At 39.8% G+C, this 26,068-nt stretch overlaps 1 protein-coding gene across 1 annotated transcript in view; it reads right to left on the minus strand.

The window, feature by feature from the left end:
• si:ch73-335l21.1 (insulin receptor substrate 1-B) overlaps nt 1-26,068 on the minus strand; it is a 61,162-nt gene that overhangs the window by 11,725 nt on the left and 23,369 nt on the right. The window contains exon 2 of the mRNA XM_017723057.2: nt 21,225-24,599. Within this exon, the coding sequence (XP_017578546.1) occupies nt 21,225-24,599 (3,375 nt within the window). The remainder of the gene's footprint in view (nt 1-21,224; nt 24,600-26,068) is intronic.

A 26,068-nucleotide genomic window follows, 5' to 3' on the forward strand; every position in this document is an offset into this window, starting at 1 on the left:
GTGTGTGTGTGTGTGTAGGTGTATGTGTGTGTCCTAAGACATTAACTTCATGTGAAGTTCAAATATGAACATCATTTGGGTGTAAGAAGGAATGAGAATGAGGAGGAGAGATGGGGGCGGTGAGAGAATGAGAGAATGAGATAGTGAGAAGGCATTAGAGAATAAGAAAGAGAATGAAAGCGTGAAAAAAGTGTGAGAGAAGAAAGATAGAAAGAGAAGGCGTAAGGGAGAAAGAGAATGTAAGCCCGAGAATATGTGTGAAAGAAGAAAGAGGGAGAGAGAGAGAGAGAGAGAGAGAGAGAGAGAGAGAGAGAGAGAGAGAGAGAGAGAGAGAGAGATGGGTAACAGACGTAGTTCTGGTCAGGGTGTTTCATAAAGCATGTCAGTGTATCTGCTGTTTTTAACCCAGCAGCAGTGAAACACACACACACACACACACACAGACTCTATAGTGTTCTCAGAAAAAAAGAAAGGCTCTGTACCGTGACTGTGTACAAGACACACACCTGTACACAAACAAACACACAAAACAAACACACTGGACAGAGCATGCAAAGGCCTCACTAATGCAGGCTGAGAGGTCAAAGGGTTCAAACTAAACCAAGATTTAACTATATCTATCTATCTATCTATCTATCTATCTATCTATCTATCTATCTATCTTCTTTTAGCAAATAGTTTACAGCTCATTCACACTGTTAAACAGTTAAAGGAATCAGCTTGTTATTTCATTATTTAAAATAACTCCTGTGCAATGAACTGTAGATGAAAAAAAGAAAAAGCTCATTAACAAAACTGCAAGGAGAAGATATCACAGACATATCAATATCACAATCCCAGTCAATATGCTAAATATATGAAACACCATCTTAGTGTCGAAACATTTAAATTCATAAGAGGTTCAGGAATTTGCTGATGAGTTGAATCAGGTGTGTTAGAGCAAAGAAAGCACGACACTGCAGAGTGGTGGCCCTCAGGGTGTAAGTGCTGAAGTAAATTATGTTTCTTTTGTTTGGGCACATCTGAGAGCACATTGGCCAGTTGACTTATCCATGTCCCAAGCTTTACAGAACAACAAGATTTGTTACATAGTGTTCAATTTCCTATTTAAAATGTTAGTCTACTGAGCTGAACTTTGCTGTTGTAACTGGGCAGATTGAAAACCACAGCATATAATTTGCTACCATGCTAACATTAGCTCGCTTACACAACAAGAAACTATATCTGCTCTATCCTTACAGTGTGACCTGCAACATGTATACAAAATAAACAGCATTTGAAATTAAGAACGTACTCTAAATTTAGGCATTATCATTAAAACTTTGTTTGCTAGTTGTGCAGGACAGTTTCTTATTAGGCCGGGTTTTTGCAAGCTCATCCAATCTCTCAATATTTTCTATGATAGAGCACATTTGTGAGCAGAGCATAAATAGTTCAGTTCTGTTGTGATGATCACAATTACAGTTTGGTCAGAGAGGACAGTCATCCTCCAGCAGAGACTAAACTCAGCCCCTGCTCAGAGGGACTAAAGGGTATGAGTGATGTAGGGTTTTGCCAGAGCAGTTTCACTATCCCTCCACCAATCAAACCACGCTACCTTAAAATATACCTTAAAATATCTTATATAATTTCTATCATGCTTGTTTGCTGCTGCAGGCACTTCTGCACAGTTCCTTCACTGCACACTCCTTACCATCAACTTTTGCTGTGTTATAATATATCTGTATGGGATTCTGAAATTACTGCAGTATAATTGATTGACAACACAACAGAGGCTGGGTTGGAGAACTCTGTTTTATCAGCTGATCTCCAGTAAACAACCAAAAAACAAGAGTTACTGCAGAACACCTATTTGAGCAAGTAGCATGTTAGGACTTGGCTTGCATAGTCAATCAGAACTTGAGTAAAATTCACACAATTTCTCACAGATGGCACAGATCCTATAATATACACATCAGGCTAATCTCAGCAAAAATGCTGGGTCAGATATTGTAAGGTAAACAGAATGCACCTGACCCAATCCTGTTACAAATCTAGCCTGAAACATTACACACTGACATTGTGTGATGTGATGTTGTTAGCTCTGTGTTTCTTCCTGTGGGGTAGTGACTCATTTGTGTGTGAGTAGTTTGAGTATAATAGCCTACTTTAGATGATCATCTTAACATTCTGGGGATTTGGAGATCTGTCTGATGGTGCGGATGAATATGTTGCAATGTCGGTCGTGCTTTGGACCCCTTCCCCAAACGGATGAATCCCATGATTACAGATTTGTTGAAAGAGTACTCTAAGCCTAAGTTTACACAGCATGTAATAGTGGACCAAATCTGATTTTCTCACCAAATATGATGTTTTTGTTTGGTTTACATTGTATCTTTTAAATGTGACCTATATGTGACATTTGTTCAAACAGATCCTAACTAACCTGCATGTGCAACAGAACACTGCTTCATGTTACTTCACTTGGATCATCCAGAGGTAAACAATCATGACCGCCAACAAACGTCAGTTGCTCCTTAGCTTTCAGTTTCATCTTTGCCAGCATCACAGGATCAATCGTGAAGTTCAGATGGCTGACAGGCAGGCTCATCACCCAGAACGTGTTAGAGCTCACTGTAAAAAGGTCACGGTCACTTCTATGGTACATGTCCTTAGATTCCTTCATTTTTGCTTTCAAATCTTTAACTGTCTTTGACACTGCAGCCTCATTCTCCTACAGCTGTGATTGGTCATTTTTTTCAAAATCCCTTCAAACATGGACACACAGATAACTCATCTGTGTCACATATGAAAAAAAGATCGGATTTGGGTCACTTTTACCTGCGGTGTGAACATAGCCAAAGAGAACTGATGTCTTCCAAGGATGTATGTGAATTGTCTACTATTGACATCATACAGCCATAAAGTTTGGGTGGCCTAGTTGCATGTATAGTTGACTTTCTAAGTGAAAAAAGTTAACACATCTTTTACAGAGAACACACTTCTGCAGATTTTTAAGTGTAATTACAGTTTACTTGCTGAGTTTGACATATTGCAAAAAATCCATCATAAAATGTGACCTGAGCAAAGGTTATGGCACATTTTATATTTAACATTTTATTTTTTCCCCGAATATGTTAAACTTAACAAATAGAAAATGTGCCCTAGACATAGCTGATTTTTTAAGTATTTAGGCTTGTTCCTTGTAGAGGATTGGTCAGATTAGAAAATCAATAAAACATTATTGTAATTTGTAATTTGACCAAGAGTGTTCAAACTTTTGCACATGACTGTATCTTCATCAGTAATATGCTGATTTTGCATTTGAGACCTAAACTTCAAAACATTATGCAACACTAAAGCATAAAGACACAATGATGTAATCTGAAAAAACTCTCAGACTTTTAAATGATTGTGTAAGGCTTTATAGGATGACTCAGAACAGCGCACGAGCATTATATTTTGGTGCTTTTTTTTCTCCTGACTCAATAATGCTACTGATTTTAATTTTAATAAAAGTATTATATAGTATTAATATTTAACAGTTAAGTATATTGGATCAGTTTTAGCTGACACTCCAGATTTCTGTATTGGTCTCAGAAAAAGACTGCCACTACAAACAACACCCCCTCCTTCCTCCTCAGGTCATTCAAATCTCTCTGCCCTTCTCAGCACTGAGGGTCTGAGTGAATCTGGATATGAATTAGTTCAACCTTGGCTAAGCTTATAACCCTTTACTGCTGTGTTACCTAGCACTGAGCTGCATATTGAAAAACTGCACTGAAAATGTCCATTGAAATGCTTCTTATTAGCCCGTTATCTGTCTGTATGGACACCATTCAGATTTTAGTAGAAGCAGTGAAGGCCATCCAAGTATAGTGTAAGTGTAGAAATGAATGAAAGTCGAAGCTTCAGTGAAAAGAAATGAATGGTGTGAGAAGTTTGATCTGGTTGACTGAATGTAATTTTGTGTGTGTGTGTGTGTGTGTGTGTGTGTGTGTGTGTGTGTGTGTGTGTGTGTGTGTGTGTGTTACATAATACTGCCTGTGGTTCAGCGTGTTCTTTTATCAGCCTCCAACAAGATGTAACTAGTACCACTCAGAGGGATTCATACAACATACACTGCACACACACAAAGCCTTGCTATATAACATAGTTTACACACACAGATAGTGGTAATAGTTTATATAGCAGTGATATTTCTTGTATGTATAAATCCCACTCATACCAATGTATAAAAGAATAAAAGAAAATGAATGAAAGGAATGAAACATTTCATTTACTGTATACATTGTGGTGTAAAAGAACAAAAAGGTGTGTGTAAGGTGTGTGTAAGGTGTGTGTAAGGTGTGTGTAAGGTGTGTGTAAGGTGTGTGTAAGATACATTCACATCTTATATTCACAACACTACTTGCAAAAACAGACAAATATGTGAAAATTATAATATTAATAAGCGTAATAAGAAATGCCTAGAGATTCCCAGCCATAGTAAAAGCAAATCTGGACATAACTAAGTACACAAATAATTACAGAATTGTGTAATTACTTCACAGAAACCTGGCAGTAGTAACCCTGGGCGTCTAAGGGTTAGTACACATGTAGCATGTGGAAGAACTTAAGTATTTGAAAGCTGAGTTTTGACCGATGAGGGTCTGAAAGTGTGAAAGAGTGTGCTGTGTGGAGGTCTGTGGCATTGTGCTCTCTCTCCACAAACTCTACTGTTTAGCAGCCTTCACACCTCCATTATCTCTCTCACATACACACACATCTGCACTTATGCCCACATACACACCTGGCCCGGTGAAGAATGGCTCATTAGTTGATTATAATCAGTTTGGTTTTCCGGAGGCCATAAGCTCTTTTCAGAGCATCCCAGTTAATACTATCAGAATATGTGTGCATGTATGTAGGCATTGATAGTCTTATGCAAAAGTTCAAACAAATCTCTTTTTGTTGATTTGTGAAGTGAAAATACGTTAACACATACCCTACAAAGAACAATTTCTATTTGAGTTAAACAGCTAAAAATGACATAAAATATCAAATGTGTCATAACTTGCACAGGCCACTTTTTAATTTTCTTCCCCCTCTGTAGAGAATATGTACTTATTTTTACTTGGAAAATCTACAAAACATGTCATGTGGCCAGGGGCATTCAAACTGTATATATGTATTAGGGATGCACCAATCATAAATAAATATGACTGGTTATGATTCCAATTTCTTAGCATCTAAATTAGCTGACTGACAAATTGTTTAGAAAAGTTTTACCCTTTTTTTTTTTTTTTACCTGAAGCTCGCATTGTGTGGACTAAAGATAACATTATACTCACTCGCATATTTCGTGCATAGTCGCATAGTACTTTCTATTTGCCAGACATAACATTTAACAACATTATTTTCTTTTTAATAAATCTGATATTGTAGAAGACTGCATTATGTAAATAAGTCTGTAACCAATTTACTGTGTGCTGCAAGCATCTTGAGCAATCACAGTTCCAGTTCACATTTCTGCCTTAATGAGTCAAAGAAATCAAGTATTGCAATTAATGGATATTATTCTGGTCAATATATTTTTTTGTTTCTTTTCTTACTTCTCTTTCTCTTTGCTCCAATGTTTTAATGAGGTTCAATGGGTTATGAGGAGTGTCTGTAATTTAAACTTTCATACGTCCTCTTGGTTTTGCCAAATTAACATGACTGATGTTTTTTGTTTGTTTGTTTGTTACCAAACACATTTTTAAAAATTAAATAAATAAATCAATAAATAAGGCAGGTGCCAATTTTTAACATATCATAAGGCATACTGCAGTTGCAATGTGTAGAAATATAATCAGAACACTGTATTTATTGTAGAACTACTGTATTTATCTTTGTATTTACTTTCAAATCCAAACACTGATTCTAGTTTCCAGTCCCGGATTTTGTAATCACTCACAGGACTGACACTAGGTGGCCAATCAGTTACTTTAACAGTTCAATTAACTGCCAGTCAAATACAAAGTCCAGGAAGGTCTAGATTTGAAGACCTCTGCAATAAGCTGTCATGGTCTCAAGAAGTAGGATTTCTTACTTAGCCAGCTAAATTTAAGCTTAGTAACTAACTCTGGAAGTACTGTCTCATGACAGTGGATCACTTTTTACTAGGATATACTGCCATGGCTACTTTTACTGCATGCCTAACGTCCTTTAGGGCAGGTTAAGCTTGGGATTTCGGATCCTAAGTGTTTCTTGGACCAATCAAAGCGAGCTTCTGACCAATCAAAGATGATGGTGGTGGAACCCTCTAGTGATTTTTTTTTTTTTTCTTCATGGCATTTATGGCGTCAGTCACGTGAAATATATTGCTTTTTAGTAGGTGAAGCAAATCATAATACACATATATTAAGAATATAAAACAGGTATCACTTCAATAAATCCCAACACTATTTTCAATGTGATTAATGCTTTACTTTCTACACATTTACATACGTTTCACTCAATTGCCTGTTCATCGTAAATGTCATGCTTTCATGTAAACGTGCATAAGGATGAATCACTGCCTTAGTACCTAAACCTGGATTTACAGAGAAAGTTGTTTAACGTAAATGTACATTTTAAATGAGGTACCTGTCCATTCATTTGTTTGGTTTAGGTTTTGTGAAACTGAAACTTAGTCAGGAACTGTCTGTGTTGAACTTGCTTTGTAAGAGAGGCCCCTGGTCAGGTTCCACCCCTTTCACCCCTGCTGAGTCTTGTCTCACTTGTTTCTATTGTCCCCATGTCATGCCCCTCACCTGTCTTTATTTTATATCCCCTCCCAGTAATCAGTGTTCCCAGGTGTTTCTAGCCTCGGCTCACCCTTTAAATATGATGCATCAAAAACCACTATATGAACGCACTGAATAGTATGTTACAACTCATATGTCACCATTAGGTGTCCATTCCATCGTTTACTATGTACAGAGAAGTAATATACCATTTTGGTCTCTTGATTTCCCTTGTGCCTTGCCTTAACGTTTTCTACTGATTGTGTTTTGTTCTGTTTTTCCCTGCTGTGGTTGTCTCTTAATTGTGTTTATGGAATCCCGTGTCCCCTCTGAGTCTTTTGTCTTGGCTTGGACTCTAATAAAGAAAGTTTTCACAGAGCCACTTCACTGGCCACTCCTTCATGATTACAAACAGTAGAGTTTTGTACCAATCAACAGCCTCAAAGGTGGTGTATATAAATGCCAGATAGTCTTAAACTTTTAGCAAGTAAAGTTACTTGTTTGTGTTGGTTTAACTATTTTAACTGGTGCTGCATATGCATATGAGAACATGTAGAAAAAAGATCAACACAGTGCACTGCAGGTTCAATGTGAACAGAAAGAGAGATGAGTGCAGTTAAAGGTAATGGAGGACATTTCTGTTTTGCTGTTGACTGACAGGATGTGGAGGCAAGACTTTGTCTCAGCATAGTCTCTGGGGATTTCATCCAAAAAACACATCAATTATATTTTGAAAACTTGTTGTGTCGCCCAGTGCTACATATAACCATGTGCTTGTGAGAGCTACGCAATAGTGCTGTGTATCTGTGTGTGTGTGTGTGTGTGTGTGTGTGTGTGTGTGTGTGTGTGTGTGTGTGTGTGTGTGTGTAAGGGGAGACCTAATCTTTAGTTAAGAGTCTCTCGGAAGCGATTTGTCTGGAAGTTGAGGGGTGAAGAGGGTGGAGAACTGACTGAACAGGACAGTAACAGAAATAGAGAAGTTAAGCAACATGATCAGAGTTGCAAAAGGAAGAGTGAGATATTGATAGAGACAGAATAGAACAAAATGAAGGGATGGAAAACAGAGTGACAGAGAGAGATAGAGATAAATAGAGAGAGAGGAAAACAGCAAAGGAGAGAAAGACAGAGAGAAGCAGAAAGACAGGCAAAGAGAAAAAGAATAAGTGAGTCACTAAAAGATGAAAAAAAAGTGAGAGAAGCAGAATAAGAGAGAGTGCAGAGCAGAGAAAGACACAGACAGACAGACAGGTCAGAGAAAGTGACAGAGACAGAGAGAGAGGTGTTCTGATTGGCTGCTTAATCAGCCTGATCTAGCAGGACACGTGCAGCTAGAGAGCACAACCTTTGATATATACACACACACACAAACACACACACATACACACACACACACACACACACACACACACACACACACACACACACACAAACTGTTCTGCAGTTGAAGTATGTCTGCTGACTCACCAACCGCAAATAGTGCCAGCCAGGCTTTGGGCCATTTGGGAGAGAGAGAGATGTAGAGAGGAGAGAGACAAAGAGTGTTCATTTGTGCTTGTGTGTGTTTGTGTGTGAGTATGAGTGATGCACGTGTGTCATTTTCATTATACCTCCTAACACAGAAACTTACAGGAAATGCTGGTTAAACAATGCTGTAAAGGCCAAACCAAAGAGAGTAAAGTAACTAAAGATGCTCCACACACAAACACCACTGAATGAGTAATGGGAGCAGGTCTTTCCATTACCTTTAACCCATGAAACCAGAGCTACAAAACACTGCATCCGCTCTGGTTACAATACACACACACTGGGCCACCAGTAAGCTAAAGCTCCTCCCACCTCACAGCAGAAAAAGATTTACTCCCACTCTGTCCTTGTACTCCTTTTCTTATCTCTTCATCTTTCTTTCTTTCACCTCACCTTCACCGGAATGAGCCCAGTCAGGTCTACTACTACACATTCTCTCTCTAACACAAACGCACATGATGTTCTAGCTGTTCTATAGAAATGTACTTCAAACATGGGAGAAACAGATATGGCTCCCTTGACATATTTTGTAAGTGCCTTGAGCACATCACTAACTGGATGGGACAAAACTTTCTAAGACTAAATAAAGATAAAACAGTTTATTTTATTTATGAATATCAATGAGAAGCACAGACTAGCTGCCCATCTGGATTTGAGAGTCCTAAAATCTAAAGAACTAGCACATAACTATAATGTACTAATGAACTCTGATCTTAATTTTAACAGTCATGTCAAAGCAGCTTCTAAATCAGGTTTTATCACCCTAAGAAAATCAACTAGATTAGAGATTTTCTGATTAAATCAGACTGGAGAAACTCATGCACGCCTTTATTTCTAGCAGGACTGATTACTGTAATGGTTTCCTAACTGGACTACCAAAGAAGACAAACAGCTTTAGCTGACTGAAAAATGCAGCAGCCAGAGTTCTCACTAGGAGTAAAAAACAGGAACACATCAAGCCCATTTTTAAATCCTTACACTGTCTGCTGATGTGTTACAGAATAGACTTTAAGGTACTACTACTGATCTATAAATGACTGGTGAATGGCTGAATAGCTAAATAGTGTAGGAGCAGAGGATTTACCTGATATGCTGCAGCGATATGAGCAGAACTCTCAGATCATTAAGAACTAGTCAGTTAGTCCTGCTTAAGGTAAAGCATGGCGACACATCGTTTATCTACTAAGCTGCTCTTAGATGGACCCAGTAGACAGAGAACATTAAAACAAACCCAGCACTGGACACTTTTAAATCTGGGCTGAAAACATTCCTATACAAACAGCTTTCAGCTCAAAAACTCTACTGCACTTCTTTGCTGTAACGGCACTTTATCATCCTAATTTAACTTTTATTAGATTTTTTTCTCTTTTAAATATATTCCTTATAGAGTGTGTGAAAGGTGCTTTATGAGTAAACTTGCCTTGATTTGAGTGACAGATCAGTGTCACTCTCACACACTATTAATGCTAACTTTTTCCTCAGTGAGGCTGTGTGGAGGAGTGGGTGAAAAAAAAGGGGATGAGTGGAGGAGATATGAGGGAAAAGGGCCAAGATAAGAACAGGAAGGAAGAGAAAAGAAAGAACAAAGCAAGTTTCTTGGAGAAAAGGCAGAGAGAGAGAGAAAGAGGAAGGGGAGGGAGTGATTGGATGAGAGAAAGGAGAAAGAGAGGAGGAGAGGCAAGAGAGAAAGGAGAGAGAGAGAGGGGGAGAGAGAAGAGAAAGAGAGTGAAATCGAGAAAGGGGAGGGAGTGACTGGAAGAGAGAAAGGAGAGAGAGGGGAGCGAGAGAGAAGAGAAAGAGAGTGAAATAGAGAAAGGGGAGGGAGTGAATGGAAGAGAGAAAGGAGAGAGAGAGAGAGAGAGAGAGAGAGAGAGAGAGAGAGAGAGAGAGAGGAGAGAAAGACGTACTCATAAGCATTGCTACGGCAACCGTGCGTACCCCACTTCCTTTGACGCAAAAGTCCAAAATGAGCTCTCGCTCTCTTTCATGCTCTCTTTCTCACTTCCTCCCTCGCTTTGTTTTCACTCCTTCTCATCTCTTTCTCAATATTTGCTCAAATATGCACGTTCAATGGTGGTGAACTGTTGCCACCTCCGTTGGCAGGCGTGCTCTTATCTTTACTCTGCGTGTGACTGTGTTAGCCTGTGTCTATACACTGTTGAGCAACTAAACTGTTTAGAAGTCACTCAAACTGCCTCAGTGGAACAGGAGCAGGGGGATCAGGGATGGGCATTTCAACCATTTTCACAATATGAATATCTGCATTTTTAAATGCCCTTCATCCTATGTTTTTCTTGTATTTTCCAAGTCAATGTGTGATAATAACCACTTTCCGACCACTATTTATCTCTTAGAATTGTTTTGTTTCTTAGCGTGCTTTTAAGACTGATACATGTAAATGTTCTCTCTTCTGACTGGCTGTCCTGTATTACTCCTTGTTGAAAAAACAGTTTGGACTGAAACATTCCTCCTAATGCCAACGTGAATAGACAGGATGGACAGGCAAATGTGTTCGTTTTTGTAACTTTGCAAAAAACTGAATTGAAGAGTCATTTTTTGCTGCTTAATGTTCATTTATGGATGCAGGGGAGTAAATGGTACATTTTCAAACTCTTTACATAGTTCATCAAACTCCATGATACAGGGTCTTTAAACAAACAGTATTGAATATCCCAATGAGAAAAAAATAGACTATGTTTAATAAGAAACATTAACATTTATATACCATTTGTTTATGGCAAGCAGCTAGCAAAAGATGTCATCTGCACCTGACTATGTGGTTGATTTACTGACTTTTCTTTGGGTTTTGCATCCTCTGCAATTCTGCACTCCATCCAACATCATATTAAAAATGGCAAGATAATACACAATTCGTTTTATGTTTTTATTTTAGTTCCAGTCCACACAAGCCTTATTTGAATACCTGATTAAGTAAATAAATGTTAAGATGAGCTCTGATGTCTATATGTAACCACACCCATCCCCTGCAGGGATCAGACAGAAGGCACATTAATCTGTCTTGCTTTCCATAAAGAACAGCACAATGCATGGGAGAATACCTGAGAGAGCAAAATGCAAAGTAATAGTAATATGATTTGCCTGCATCTGCTGGGGTACTTATCGCTGCAGATCTCTCTCTCTCTCTCTCTCTATCATCCTGATAACAGTCACTGTTTCCCTCTCTCCTTTCCAATCCCAGCACTCACTCTTATAACATCGCTGTGGTCTAATGACCTGTGAGCTGACATCTCTTAACTTACAAGATTATTACTGGAAATAGTATAGTAGATCTCTCTCTCTCTCTCTCTCTCTCTCTCTCTCTCTCTCTCTCTCTCTCTCTCTTATGCTTCCTCTCTCTCACTCTCATTCTCTCTCTCTAAAAAGGAGATTAGGCTGTCTATTCACTCTGCATGATCTGAAATCCTCCCATTTCCTCTCTCTCACTGTAGTCAATGGGAGATTAAGAGAAAGAGAGAGAGTAGCTCTGTGGCTCTAGGCACCAGCTGACGCAACTCTCACATACTCAGTTCATACACTCACACAATTCAGTGAAGTTACAGCTGGGCAGCAGGGCAGTGGTGTTATACACTTACAGAGGGGATCCAGGCCTTTAAAACACCTCATGCAGGCACACAGATTCACTGTAGCACACAAACATATATATATATATATATATGTATCCTGCTTGACACAGGGGTAGGACCAGGGGCTTCAGAGTCCTTTCCATGGGTGAACGTTATTCTGTTTAAGCAGTGTTATACGGAGATTTCAGCACTGATATTGTGAAAATGTGATTAAAGCTAACAGCCTAACAGTTTCTGTCTTCATGGCATCATTAGGTCAAATAATTTATCTAGCTTCCTGTTCTTAAGAGACTATTGGAAAGTTTATCAGAAGATAAACAGAAGAGTTTATCAGGCAAACTTGTAGAATAATTCATCAAGTGCAACACTTTACTGCCAAGTGTTCGAGGCTTTCAATCAGATTTGGAAAAAGTGCCTCTAAAAACTACTGAGAATCTCAGCATTTCTACCTAACATAATCTACAAACACTAAGCCTCATTTACCAGTATCTTTCTATGTTTTTCTCAAATTCGTTCTTGAGAAAGGTCCTAAGAAAATGTTTACATCAGATTCATGACATGATCTCAAACTGCAAAGAAGAAAACACTGGTGAATTTTTCGAATCCTTGTGAAAATTGCTCTGTAAGTGCGTTTTAAGAAGAAATTTCTTCTTAAGAGTGGTTGGTAACTGAGCCCCAATATTCTCTCACTAGGTAGCCAAATACATGCCTCTGAATCCATTTAGGAACAGTTAGCATAAACATCATAGTTAAGCAAGGCTGTCATAGTTACACAAGTAAAAACGCTTTGACATGGAGGAGGCTTTCTGTCTGAGAAGATGTTTGATTTAGACTCAGTCAAAACAATTATATATGGCTATACAAACTCCGCTACATACCTGAGCAACAGAATGCTATGGAACACATGGCACATAATCTAGGCTACTTAAGAGCTGAAGGTTGAGTCACAGTGAACAGATTTATTTAGCAAGTTAAAACATTATTACACAGTGGGAAAAAGAATTCAACACGTTCTTACATGATCGTGAAAATCGCTAGAATGATACAAGATGGATGTGTCACTTTAAACAAAGCAGGTTTTAAAGGTAACCATGAATGATGCATCAATTTAAGGTTATCTGTCAGTGCAGTTTATCACACTGAATAGTTAAATGGATTTCACAAAGATTGTACTGGAAACAATTGACATTCCCATTAGATTATACTACTGGATCTCAGTTCCATGTGTTGTTTACATGAACCAAAGATGCCCAAATTCCAGTGCACTCCAGCCCAATGTGACTGCTTTTCAGTACATTCAGTTAGGCAACATATTTATACCATTTTCTGCATTTTTTAAAAATGTTTTTTTTGTATGTTTTAAACAGTTAAGATGAGAAAAGGTATAACCGAGCACTTCTCTCCTGGGAAAGTGAATGTTGTTTACATATAAAAATTCCCATAAAACTTAATATACCTAATTGGACCTTAAGGACCACTGCAATACCTTTGAGGGAACATTCACATGGTTTATGCCTTAGTAGTCAAATTGCACGTGCATAGTACCCCTTCTCTACACATTAAAGGTCTCGGATCTCACAACAACTTTCACCACAATCCGATTTTAATATTTTGATTACATTCAGAGTTATTTTTACAAATTTGCTGAAGACACAAAAGGGACTGGAGGCACTGTTTACACAGAAGAATAGAGAATAGAACCTTAAAACAATGAACTTTTTTGTTTGAAAATAAAATTGCCAAATAATTTGGCCAAAAACTAATACATTCTTCATTGAAAATCATTATAATTGATTAGAACATTCCAGAATTAATACACTTGAATCACCATCTTCAGATTTCTGCATGCATTTACATTATTACATACACACACACAAACACACTCAAATGCACAAAACTCACACAAGTGGAACCTGTTAAACCAGATACAGGTGCGCATGCTCACTTTTCAAACATTATACACAAACCTACAGTTGCTGCTGTTGGAATAAAACCTTTTTCAGTTTTTGACATAATTTGAAACCGCCTGTTGTTTTTTACATTGCGTGTAAATTTCATGATGAACAGACCAAAAGAAATGACTCAAAATTACTTGGAAAAAACTGGTTTCATTGACTTACATTAAAAGTAAAGTACATTTTCCTTCTCCTGTAAAGTTACCATTTTAGAGATACGAGGTTGTGTTCCAACAACAGCAGTGTGCATACTTTGCCATAGAGGTAGTGAGTTTGGTCTACTGCACAAGCACAAAAGTTTTCTCTCTGTCTCTAGATGTGTCTCATTGAGCAATTGTGTGTGTGTGTGTATGTGTGTGTGTGTGTGTGTGTGTCCATGCGTATGTGTTTGTTTGCATGTGCCCCTCTTCTCGTCCTTCCACTCATTTTATTGTACCTGTATACGCTGATGCTGAGACCCATCACACCACATTCACTCTTGCTGAGTAAGTGGAACAGCAGAGTGGGCAGATGAGAGGAATGATAGAACAGGCAGATGAGTGAAGCTGGGTGGCGCTACAAAATGGTAAAGTAAAATGCTCAACTTTTCTGATTTCCGTTCTGTCTTTGCTTTAAGCTTAAAGCAATGGCTTGGCAAAAAACATAACATTTAGACAGTATCCCACTCCCACTGTCAATCAGCCAAGAAGTGCCTGGAATCAGAAGTTTGTTTCTTTAGTTTCACACATCTTTTAGAAACTACTGAAGCTTATAAGTAATGAAAGCTGACTGCAGCTAACTAGTAATGCACAAACTGCAGCCTAAATGAGTTGTAAAGTAATCTTACATTGTCTTGTTTTTGAGATAAGTATGTGATGATTTAGGCAGGTGCTTTGCACACTGTTAATTCTACATGATGAATGTTGATAAGCAGGAGTACAAATTTGTTCTGTCAAGTGTGGAGAGGAGAAACATCAGGAGAGTAAAGCTTACATACAACAATTCAACCATGAAACTGGGTAAACAAAGTACACCCACAATTACACTTCATACTGATCTCAAGCTTTGTATATCAACATTAAAACACAAAAACAAATAATATTATTAATATGAATAATATCACATTTAGTAAGTACAGAGATTTGAGTTTGTCGCCTATTATGATGCCATTTTTTTCTTTCTATTGTGTCACTAAAATTCTTAGTCTGTCAAGTTTTAAATATATGGCTGTACAATAATGAATATCTGACAGCTCTTTCACAACTCAGCTATGCACCTTTTTGGAGAACCATCTCACAAAGCTCAAAAATATGTAACGTAATTTCAGTAAGTGGGATTGAAAGGTTCTCGCTTCTCCCTCAAAGTCTGCGCAAGTATCTATAAGCTGTCATTACCTACTAAAGAAGCAAACTTCAGACACCAAACATTACTGAGTACATTTGGAGTGAGAATACAATTGGAAATTTGACTTTTCTATGACCTACTGCTTTAAGAGACATTTCAAAAATCATATTTTAACAACACATAGTTTTACCAGTGGCCTCCAGCACTGGTCCTGGAGAGCTACTTTACTGCAAAGTTTAGTCTTAACCTATATCATATACGCTGCCCCGCCCTTTACTACTCTCATACATCTGATCCAGCTAATCAACAACTTGGAAAGAGGTTAATTAGCTGGAGCATGCGGCAAACTGTGTCTGGAACTGGGCTCTGCAGGAAGGCAGCTCTCCAGGATCAGGGTTGGAGACCACTATACTGATGGAAAATTGTGTGTATAATTTGTGTGAACACAGGGCAGTATTCATATGCCATACAATCATCTGACCATATGTTGTTTCTAAATTAACAGGTGTTCATGACACTACACTGCAGACTAACACTAAACTAATATTATACTATTCATGGTAAAGGCAAGAACCAAGGTAAAACATCTCCGTTCATAGAGCCAGACAGCTAAGCAAATCTTAGCCATACTTAGAGTCCAACATACACACACACACACAGACACACACCCTTACACACACAAACACACAGAAGGCTAATTCAATTCAACGTGTGAAGCTTAGTATAAACAAGCCAAAAATATATTTAACACATTAAAGTGTTTTACACGTCAAACACGTCTGCACGAATTAGCCTAGACCTTCACTGTGCTGCTGTCACTTCAAAGCAGTAGAATTTACAAGCTCCCCATGTCGGTCATGAAACATTAAAAGAGAGAAAACGGAGCGAGTGCTGAATCAAACTGATCTACCGTCAGCAGAACATGACACTTGCCTGTTCCAAACATCTCAACTACAGGTGTGCCTTCGAGTCATCCGGTAGCAATTTGATAGTTTAAAGGGCCCAAATAATGGAAACTCAGATGCTGAAGTTTCCAAATGTATCACTCACTCTCTAGTATATACAGCCAAATATTTGGAAACTAACTGCAAAAACACTGTTTTGTTTTAATTTTTTTGTGATGTCACCAAAAAAAAAAAAAAAAAAAAACTAATTTTTTCCCCACCTGTTCAGCCTGGCCTTTTTCAATGAGAGCACAGCAACCAATCAAAATAGAGGGCATGTACATGTATTAGTCTATATATATATATATATATATATATATATTAGCACAGTATCGAATACAAGCTGTTTAATTATAGAGGATAAAGAGATGATCATTTTTTTGTATATAAATACACACAAAAATGTGCTATGATGTCTGATTCATATTGACTTTTAATTTTTAAGCATTACAGGAGTTATGAGACGATGTGGACTCGAAATTGAATCCGGTTAGATTTTACATTATGGAAATATTTGTCATATCTGACAAATATTTGTGTATTTCAAATTATTTATTGAGGAATCACTTGTCTGTGTTAATGTTTTTGGAAAAGCTGAATTAATTTTGTCAGTTCTTTTCTACACTTGTGTCAAAAATGTTTTATATTGTGCTGCAAAAAAAAATGATATTCACACTGTGAACTGTATGCACTGTTACAGCCCTAACTAAAGGCAGAAGAGCTGCTCTGTAATTGCAAAGTTAGCTTCAAATCTTCTACTCCCTAACATAACGTCATACAGTATACCTAAGTATAGCAGGAAGCTTAAGAGATGGAACAGCCACAAGTCTGGCTGATACAGACAATTATCCATACTGTGACAGCTACACTAACTGACATTACAACAGTAGAACTCCTTAAATTAATCACCATAATAATTCAGTTATTGAAGTTTTGTACATTTAAGGTGGTTACTTTTTTTAAAAAATGCAGTGTTACATTTTTTTCATCATCGTATTTCTGCCTTTAGATTAAAATGAATCTCTTATTAAGAGACAGACCATAGGAGAGCTAATGTCACACTGAGTGTCCATCTCTCATACCCTGTTTAGCTTTCAGTCAGTGATGATATCCAAAAACACCTCTACAGCCCCACACGGCATGCGTTTTGTTTTGGAAAAGTTTTTTTCTGATCGTGAAACAGTTTCTTTTAGACAGTCTTGCTTATAGGCATCATTAATATTTAACACATGGGCTGATCTCGGGTCTGTTACTCAAAGTGAATGAACTCAATGTCCCCGCAGACAGGGTGGTGCACTGAATGACCCAAAGTGTCTCTCCCACAAGGCCACAGGATGCAGGACCATGCATATATTAGGCTGCCTCAGGGACACACATAAATAGTCAAATTTAATTCTCTCTTTCTCTCTCTCCCTCTCCTTCCTTCCTTTTTCACTCCCAAGTCACCTTGTCCTCAGCGAAAGCTGACTGCATTTGGTCCTTCAGGACTGGCAGGGTGCTACTGGAAAAATGGCATTAAAGGTAAAGTTTCTCCAAAATGTTGGGCAGTGAAAAATGCAAAGGAATATTTAAGAACTATATATGAAACAATGGACAGCACAGCAAATCATATTGTGAGAAATATGCAGCCTTAACAGTAAAGCAAACTATACTAATCACTATTGTTTTAGACATTTTTATGTTTCATTTTAACAGTATATCATTTTTATTTGGCATGTAAATTTTATTCAATTTTATTATCAAGTTGTCAAATTTCCATATTGACAACATTTCACATACTGTAAATGTCATAGTACTGGCATTATGTTTCTTTTAGGGATGTAAAATGATATCTGTATTGGCAGATATTTGCTTTAAAAAACATCGGCATCAAACAGATGTTTACATTTAACTGATATTTCAAACTGATATTTGAGTATGTATTTATTTATTTATTTATTGTACTTTGTCTATGTGTTATTTGTTTACAAATACAGAATGTTTGTGTTTATTATGATGTTATTTATTGTATTTTTTTATTTTACTCCACAATAGCGCAATGTTTAGGTGAAGCTGGTTTGCTTGCGTTAAAATGTTAGTACATCAATATATTCATTGGCACATAACTCCATGACGTTGCATGGTTAATAAAATGTTATGTTAATCCTAAAATGAGTTATAATACTTTTGTTTTCTAGGAAGCATTAACTGTTGCCGGAAACATTGTAACATTCAAAGATTTCCATGGAAAAGCACTAATTCTCAAAACCACCAGCACAGAAATTGAATTAAAGTCAAAGACTTAGTCCAAAAAGAGTAAAAAAAAAGAGAAAGAGAGAGAGAGAGAGAGAGAGAGATATCTACTCTAGTATATACAGCAGTAATCCTGTAGAACTGTCAATGTCTGTAACAGGTCATGCTGAGCGTGTACATATAAAGTGAATATATTGCATAGAATTCACCTTGCCTCATCCATCCTGGCTTGATTTGAGACTGCGATCCTGTGTCTACAGCAAATCTGTGTGTGTGTGTCTGTGTGTGTGTGTGTGTGTCTATGTGTTCCTCCCTCTGTGGAGAAATTTACCCCCACTGGTGCCAGTAGCCATGCCTGCTTTTAACCACAGCAGCCCTGGGCACACTGAGAAGACACACGTGGCAGTGCTGCAGCAGCAGGGTGGAGAACAGCCAGAGCTTTACAGTCTTCCACTGTGTGCGAGTGTGCTTGAAAAAAGTGAGAGAGAATCACTTCACAATTTTTTGTGCTAGATTTATGTCTTTATCTTGTAACAACAGATATTTTGTGCTGTTGGTTCAATGTGTTAGTGCAATAAAATGTTTTTTATAAGGTCATATTTTCATATAACCACTTATAGTGTAGGATAGAGCAGTAAAGCGGTCATGGTATGCAGACTGTGCTGGAAGGGCCACATGTTCAGACACAGCCAAAATCATTCAAATCACTGACTGGCTTAATCACTGAGATGAGAGACATGAGGAGTAACTGAAGCAAAAGAAGTGCTGGGCAATACTGATATACACACACACACACGCATACATACATACATACATACATACATATATATATATATATATATATATATATATATATATATATATATATATATATATATATATATATGTATATATATATATATATGTATATATATATATATATGTGTATAAGTGCCTATTGAGTACTGGTACTTTATGCTAAAAGCCTTACAGACCAGGCATAGCCTGTTTTCAATAAACTACTTTGTTCTGTTCTGCTTCTTTTAAAATTATACCAAATGGGACATTACACTGCACGGTAAACATTAACCAGACACAAACCACATTTCCTGAAAGAAAGTTTTATTTACTTAATGTGTATTTTTAACTGTTTTGAAGCATCCAGCAAATTATATACACTGCATTACCAGTAAAACAAAAAATTCCTGTTTTATAATACCAACACACTGGCACAGTGATGTAGGCAGGGCGCAAAATCGCAACATGAGGGAGGGGGGGTTGAGGGGGGCACACAATACTACTAACCTGGGACTGTGAGGGTAAGCATATGCTTATTCCAAGTCATGTGAAACCAGAAACAGTACCCCAGAGAGAGAGAACAAGGTGGGGGGGGGGGGGGGGGGGGGTTGCAGAAGCACAGAGACAACTCTAGTAACAGTTGTATTACATACCCACGCACTGACACTTACAGAGTGAAGGAAAGCAAACACCTACACACATCAACCTTCCGGGCCCAGAAACATCATTACATCCTTGGCATCCCTCTCAAGATCACTACCACCCACTTACTCCTCCCTCTCCTCTTCCTCTGCCTGCTCCTCTTCCTCTCTTTATATCCTTCTTTTCACTCCTCCACTACCCCCCCCCCCCAACCCTCCCTCCATCTCAGTCGCCACACAGAGTCAGTCTGTAGTCTAGGCTGGGAAAATCCCCACAATTGCTCTGATCATCGCTTACACTGCAGAGAAAAGAAATAAATACACACAGTTTGTTTCAGACTATTTCCTCAAATGCAGCCAAAATGACATACCAACCAATCTGGCTCAAAGTCTCTCTCGCACTCTATCACTCTCCTTTACCATCTGCCTGTCTCACACCCTGACTATCTCTCTCCATCTCTCACCCACTCGGACTCTCATGTGGTGCCATCTCTTTCTTCCTCACCATCTCTGTATTCCACTCTCTTTCGCTTTTATCTACCCTCAAATAGAAGAGGGCACTGTTCCAACTCTTCGTTGTAACCCAAAAATCTATTTTTATGCATCCTCTCGTGCTCCATCCGCATGTGGGGAGACATTTCGTTGGAAAAAAAAAAAACAGAAAGAAAGAGAATTCAAGCCTGATAGAGCTGAAATGTACATATGCACGCACAAACATATATAAACTAAAACACACATTACCCCAAGTGAGAGAGAGGAGCCGTGAACAAAAGGATCATTTATTACATGCGGAAAAGGGGGGGATGCAGGTCGTGCCCACATTCAGCCAACGCTGGGTTGGCCCCCTTTCAACATTCACAGCCAGTACGTTACATTCCCTCCCAACGCCACAGCCACGCTGTCGACTTAATGTGAAAAGCTCACGCACTTGCTGCTGCATAAAGAGCCAGCCCAGTTGCTCTTATAAGACTCAAGGTTCCTTTTTAAGCTGCTCTAGAAGCTTCCCTAACTCAAGCTCTGGCCTTAATAATTATAAAAGAAACTGTTTTGCTAATTGCAATGCAGGTCATTTTAGCAGGAAAGATCACACAAACACAAAAATCTCCTCTGGCAGTGTAAAGCAGACAGGTGCCATATGTACTCAGCGATGCCAGGTGGGCATGAATAAAGAACAGAAGTACACTAGTGCCTCATAAAGTGTCATTAAACAATAGACTGTTTTCAATCTAGTAAACCAAGCTGTTATTAACTACTAAAAACATGACGCCGAGAGCAAAGGGACTAGTACAAACCAATGTTGCCCTAAAAACAACTGCATAAGTCTGTTAAACTTCACCCTGCATTTGTTAATCACTTTTTGACCAGTTGCGTACTGTAGTTTAGAGCCAGTTAGAATATCACCTGTTGTATTTTAAAATCAGAGCATGGAAATACAGAGCGAACCAATAGAACTGATTTTAACAAGCCAATGATAAATTAACTAAACTCCTGTGACTGAGATCAGAACTGCCATTACCTGTACCGTCTTTGCTGCTGCTGCTGCCTTGGTGGGATCTTAGCTCTTCTGACTTGTAGAAGTCAATGCTAGCGTAGGTGTTGAGGTTTGATGTACTGCTGTTTGTAACTCCTGTTCCTCCAGCACCTCCAGCAACTCCACTACCCAAAACGGATGAGAAGAGTCGTGACGTAGGTGTTTGGGAAGCAGTCTGCACATCTACTCCAGGGAGTAGGCTCTCCTTGGTGGCCAAGTCTAAGTCTATGTAGTTGAGCCCTTGCTCTACAGATGAAGCCTGGGTGGTAGGAAGGCTAATTAGGCCAGAACTAGCATATTGAGCAGGGATGTCTAGCAAAGTGCCACTGCCCCACAGCATGCCATCCAAACCAAGTCGGCGTGCCATAGCTTGAGTGTGTTCACTAAACACAGAAATAGAGGAAGCAGAACTTGCAGGGCATGAGGACATTGAGGAAGGGGGCAGAAATGTTTCAGAACAGTGGCGGCGGCGACCTTGAGGGTCTGCCCGGATTACCTTGGCACCATGATCTGGATTGAGACCTTTTGACAGTGGAAAGTCTAAGTTAAGACCCAAGCCCATGGTGGAAACTATGGGTTCTGTTCTGTCAGGTAAGGTGGCTTTAGGTGGGGTGGAGTTGGTGATGGTGCCTGAACTTAGGCCAAAGGCCATTTCGGTGTAGTCTGCGCACACAATAGGTGAGTCCCCTGACTGAGAGACTGATACATGTCTGCTGTGTCCCATTTCTGCCTCAGGCTCTTCTTCATTTTGAGGCACTGATCTCTGCTCATCCCAAGCTTTGGGTGCTGCCACAGGTGGGGTCGGAGGAGTGGGAAAAGAAGGGAAACCAAGTGGAGTGAGGGAAAAGGATGAGGATGAAGGGGAGGGAGAGGCTCCCAGCTCCATGTTGACATATTCAGAAGCAGTGGATGGGGGGATAGCTGTAGAAGGGCTGCAAGAAAGTGGTAAGAAACCAGCAACACAAGATGTGGGCCTTGGCAAAATACGATTTGAGCTGGAAGGAACAGATCCACCTTGACTTAGTCCTCTAGGTCCACTGATTCCTCCTTTGATGCTTCTCTCACTTTTAAACTCAATACTAACATATTCGCCAGGACTTTTGGGCTCAGGTGGCAGTGGAGTCTCTCGAACCCTGGGCAAAGTGTTGGCTTTAGAAACATCCACAAATAGGCTAAGAGGCCGGCTTCTTTGGCCCTGCCCTTGTTTAGCCACCCCACATCCCCGTTTTTGGTGCAAGGCGCCTGTGTCCTTTACTCTGGCCCCTGATGTGCCTCGTGTCATCTGGGTGAGCTTCTCCTCACCCTCCCCCAAACTCTCACTGCTGGCTGAACTGGATGAATATGACGAAGAGGAAAGAGATAGGTGCCGTCCTACTCCATGTTCTTGACGCTGGGAAGAGCCTCTGCCATTGTCGAGACTTTGACCATCTCCATTTCCAGTGCCACTGCCTGGCCGCTTTCCTCTCCCTGGTCTATCTTCAAAGTGCGTTGGGGTGTTGTGCTTATAAGAGCGGGGTAAAGAGTAGTAAGAATATACCATTTTGGGTGGAGGTTGCTGAGAATGCTGGTCAGATGACGTGAGGGACTCATGAGGAGGTGGCGTGCTGTTGGCAGAATGTGCACTAATAGGTGACATGTTCATATAATCACTGCCAGCCCTGCTGTCTGCACTGTTGCTGCCAACCCAGACTGCTGGAACCCCACGCTGGTCTGGGGAACAGCTGCTATTTGGCGACATCATCATATAGCCGTCTGTGCCAGAAACAGGCAGACGAATCTGCTGCGGAGGTGAGATACTATTGTTGGGAGTCATGGCCATATAGTCATCAGCAGGTTTAGAATCAGAGTCTGACACTGCTACAGATAGCGAGTGAGAAAGGGACACTGGGGGAGCCGTTACACCTGGCAACATGGACATGTACCCATTGTCAACTGCTCCTTTACCACCCCCAGAAAGAGCCGATCCACCACTAATTGCTTCACCCTTGGACTCTGTAGATACATCTATATATCCACTTCCACTAGCAGCTGTTTCTGAATCCTGACGAGAGGTGAAAGACTTACGGCTAGTGCTTCGAGACATAATTGCATAGTTATCTTCCTCCACCTCCACGTCTCCTCCTCTACGATGTGGGGCAAGTCTCTCCAGAGCCATTGGTGGCAGGGATGCCCTTTTACTCATCAGCCTACGTTCAGCTTCACATTCCCGGCTAGAGGAGCGTCGCAGGACCCTTCTGGTTGGAGGCAAAGAGTTCTGTGTTGGCAGTGATTTGGAGGCCCCTCTCTGTGCCATAAGGATGTAATTGGCTGCCTCATCCCCAAGTGACTGTCCACCGGAGCTACCTGAAGACCCTGCCTGAATGGTTGGAGTCAGCAGGGAGTGTTCTCCTGGACTAGAACCATATTCATCTGAGGAACCATAGTCACTGAGTGAACCAGAAACAGAGGGCTGGCGGAGAGAGATTCGACTGTAAGTGCCACCATTTCCACCATCTCCCGTCATCCCAGATCCCATTCCCCCAAACTCAGAATCATGGCCTGAGCTAGAGGATGGGTTCTGGACAGGTGAAGGGGCAGCTGGGGTGGAGACAGACCTCATCAGAGCATGCTGAGCCTTCACAGGGGTGGGGGTACGCACAGAAGTAGATCTGAGGATGGGTGTGCTGGAGCAAGACCCATTCGTGGTGGGACTTGAACTGGAAGCAACACCTCCTGTCCCTGCACTTACTCCCTCCTCTACTTTTCCTCCATCGCTGGAAGTGCGGGCTCTCGGAAAGCTATGCCGAGGTGTAGGTGATGCATTATTGCTGCTTCCACCCCCTCCTCCAGTGCCTCCTGGTGGCTCTGTGCGGGGTCGCCTGATAAAACCCACCTGACTGGGTGGAGGGTTTGGGTGATGGCGGCGAGATGGAACGCTGATTGGATTAGATGCCGTTGTGCCTCCCCCTCCCCCTGCTGCAGTAGACTGAGACTTACTGCGTTGGCGAAACTCCTCGCTAAGTGCTTTCATGGCTTCAAGTAGAGTCTCATGCATGTTCTGTGCCACGACCGAATCCTCCACCTGCATCCAGAACTCTCCAGGACCAGTCACTGCCGATCTGCCAACCTCTACAAAAAAGAAGTTCTCAGAGTGGCCACAACGCCTCACATTCATCAGCTGTAGTACTACAGCTGCAGCATCTGAGTTGAGCTTGACAAAGTTGACCGTTTTGTCTGTGAGGCATAGTCGGTAGATACCAACAAGGTTTTTGGCCTGGCCTAGTCCTTTGGGCCAAACCTTAACTTGCCAGACTTCCTTAAAGGCGGGCCCAGGGGATGGCACTCCATAATCGCCAGCATTACCATCACACAGTGCTTTACCTGCAGAAGACAGAGATAAAGAATTGGTTACTCACAAATATATTATTTAGGGTAAGTTAAGACAGACAATTTATATCATGCACAATTTGTGTAAAGGCACAAGCCACTTTAGACCAAGAACATTTGTGTGTTTCAGTATAAACTTTATGAAACACTACTGAAAAACATGATGCTACACCTAACAGTTACACATCACATACTATTACAAAGTTACTTATACATGTCACAATTTTACATTTAGCAGAAACCATACATCACAAGTAATCAAAAATTTTGCACTGCAAAAAATACCTTTTGTTAAGTTAAATCTAGTAAAAACACTTTATGTTTTAAATTTGATATTACATTGTTGTAAGAAGACAGCATATTGCTGTTGTCAGAAGAAAACCTTGTATCTCCAAAATGATACCTTAAAAAACCTACATCTTTTGGTCCATTCTTCATGAAATTTACACACAATGTAAAGGGCAACAGGCATTTTGAAATTATGTCAAAAACAAAAACAAAAAAAGTACACAAATGGAGACACAAGGTTTTCTTCCAACTACAGCAATGTCTATTTTTTCAAATATTGCTATTGTAAAAAATATTACCAGATTATTTCACTTATTTTTAAATGTTTCTTGTAAGTCATTTTATCTAGATAAACTCATCCTACTAGAGGATAATTTTGTCATTCATAGATTTATCTCATAATGAGAAAAATTCTACATATAATGACTAGATCTAAGATATTTTCAACTGGCAAAATACCATTTTTGCACTGCACCAAAATGTGGCACAGCCTAAGTAAAACATTCAAACTGAATATGTATGAGATATACTGAACACAGCGTTAGCCCACTGTATTTTGTTCTTTAGTATGTATAATAGAGGGAGCAGCACAAAGGTGGACAAGGTCATTTGGAAATAGGCTACACAAGGAAATGAACCATGGCTAACATACCTGCACACTTGAACTTGCTACAGGTAAGAGTTACATTGCTAGTCAAAGGCAAACATACCCCACAGTCGGCTCTGGTATCCAGGTAGTTTAATTGCTTGACATTTACTCACTAGGGTCTGTAAGTGCAGCACACATGAAGGGGCCTCTAAAACAACCTGCCCCTTGAGAACAAACATGACCTTCCTGCTCACATCGGTTGCAGAAGGGAGGTAAACTGCCAGCATTAGTCGATCAGTACTTCTCTTGCAGTTATGCAAGGCAGCCCTACTGATAAACCTGCTCCATGAAGAACTCATGAATGAGCTGTTTTTTTTTAACTTGCACACTACAAGCACTGACTGGCTCAACAAAAAGGTACACCTCCATGTCCAAAAAGCTGATGCCTGCATGTTCCAATTCAGTGATCCCCTTTCACCCCTGTGGCATTCTGACAACTCCTACCTGCATGGAAAGCAGACTTCAGGGCATGCTTCAAAGAAAGACAGCAATAGGAAAATACTAGGAGAAGAAATTTTTGGAAAAA

This window comes from Pygocentrus nattereri, chromosome 2 (genome assembly GCF_015220715.1).
Source record: "Pygocentrus nattereri isolate fPygNat1 chromosome 2, fPygNat1.pri, whole genome shotgun sequence".
Classification (NCBI taxonomy): domain Eukaryota; kingdom Metazoa; phylum Chordata; class Actinopteri; order Characiformes; family Serrasalmidae; genus Pygocentrus; species Pygocentrus nattereri.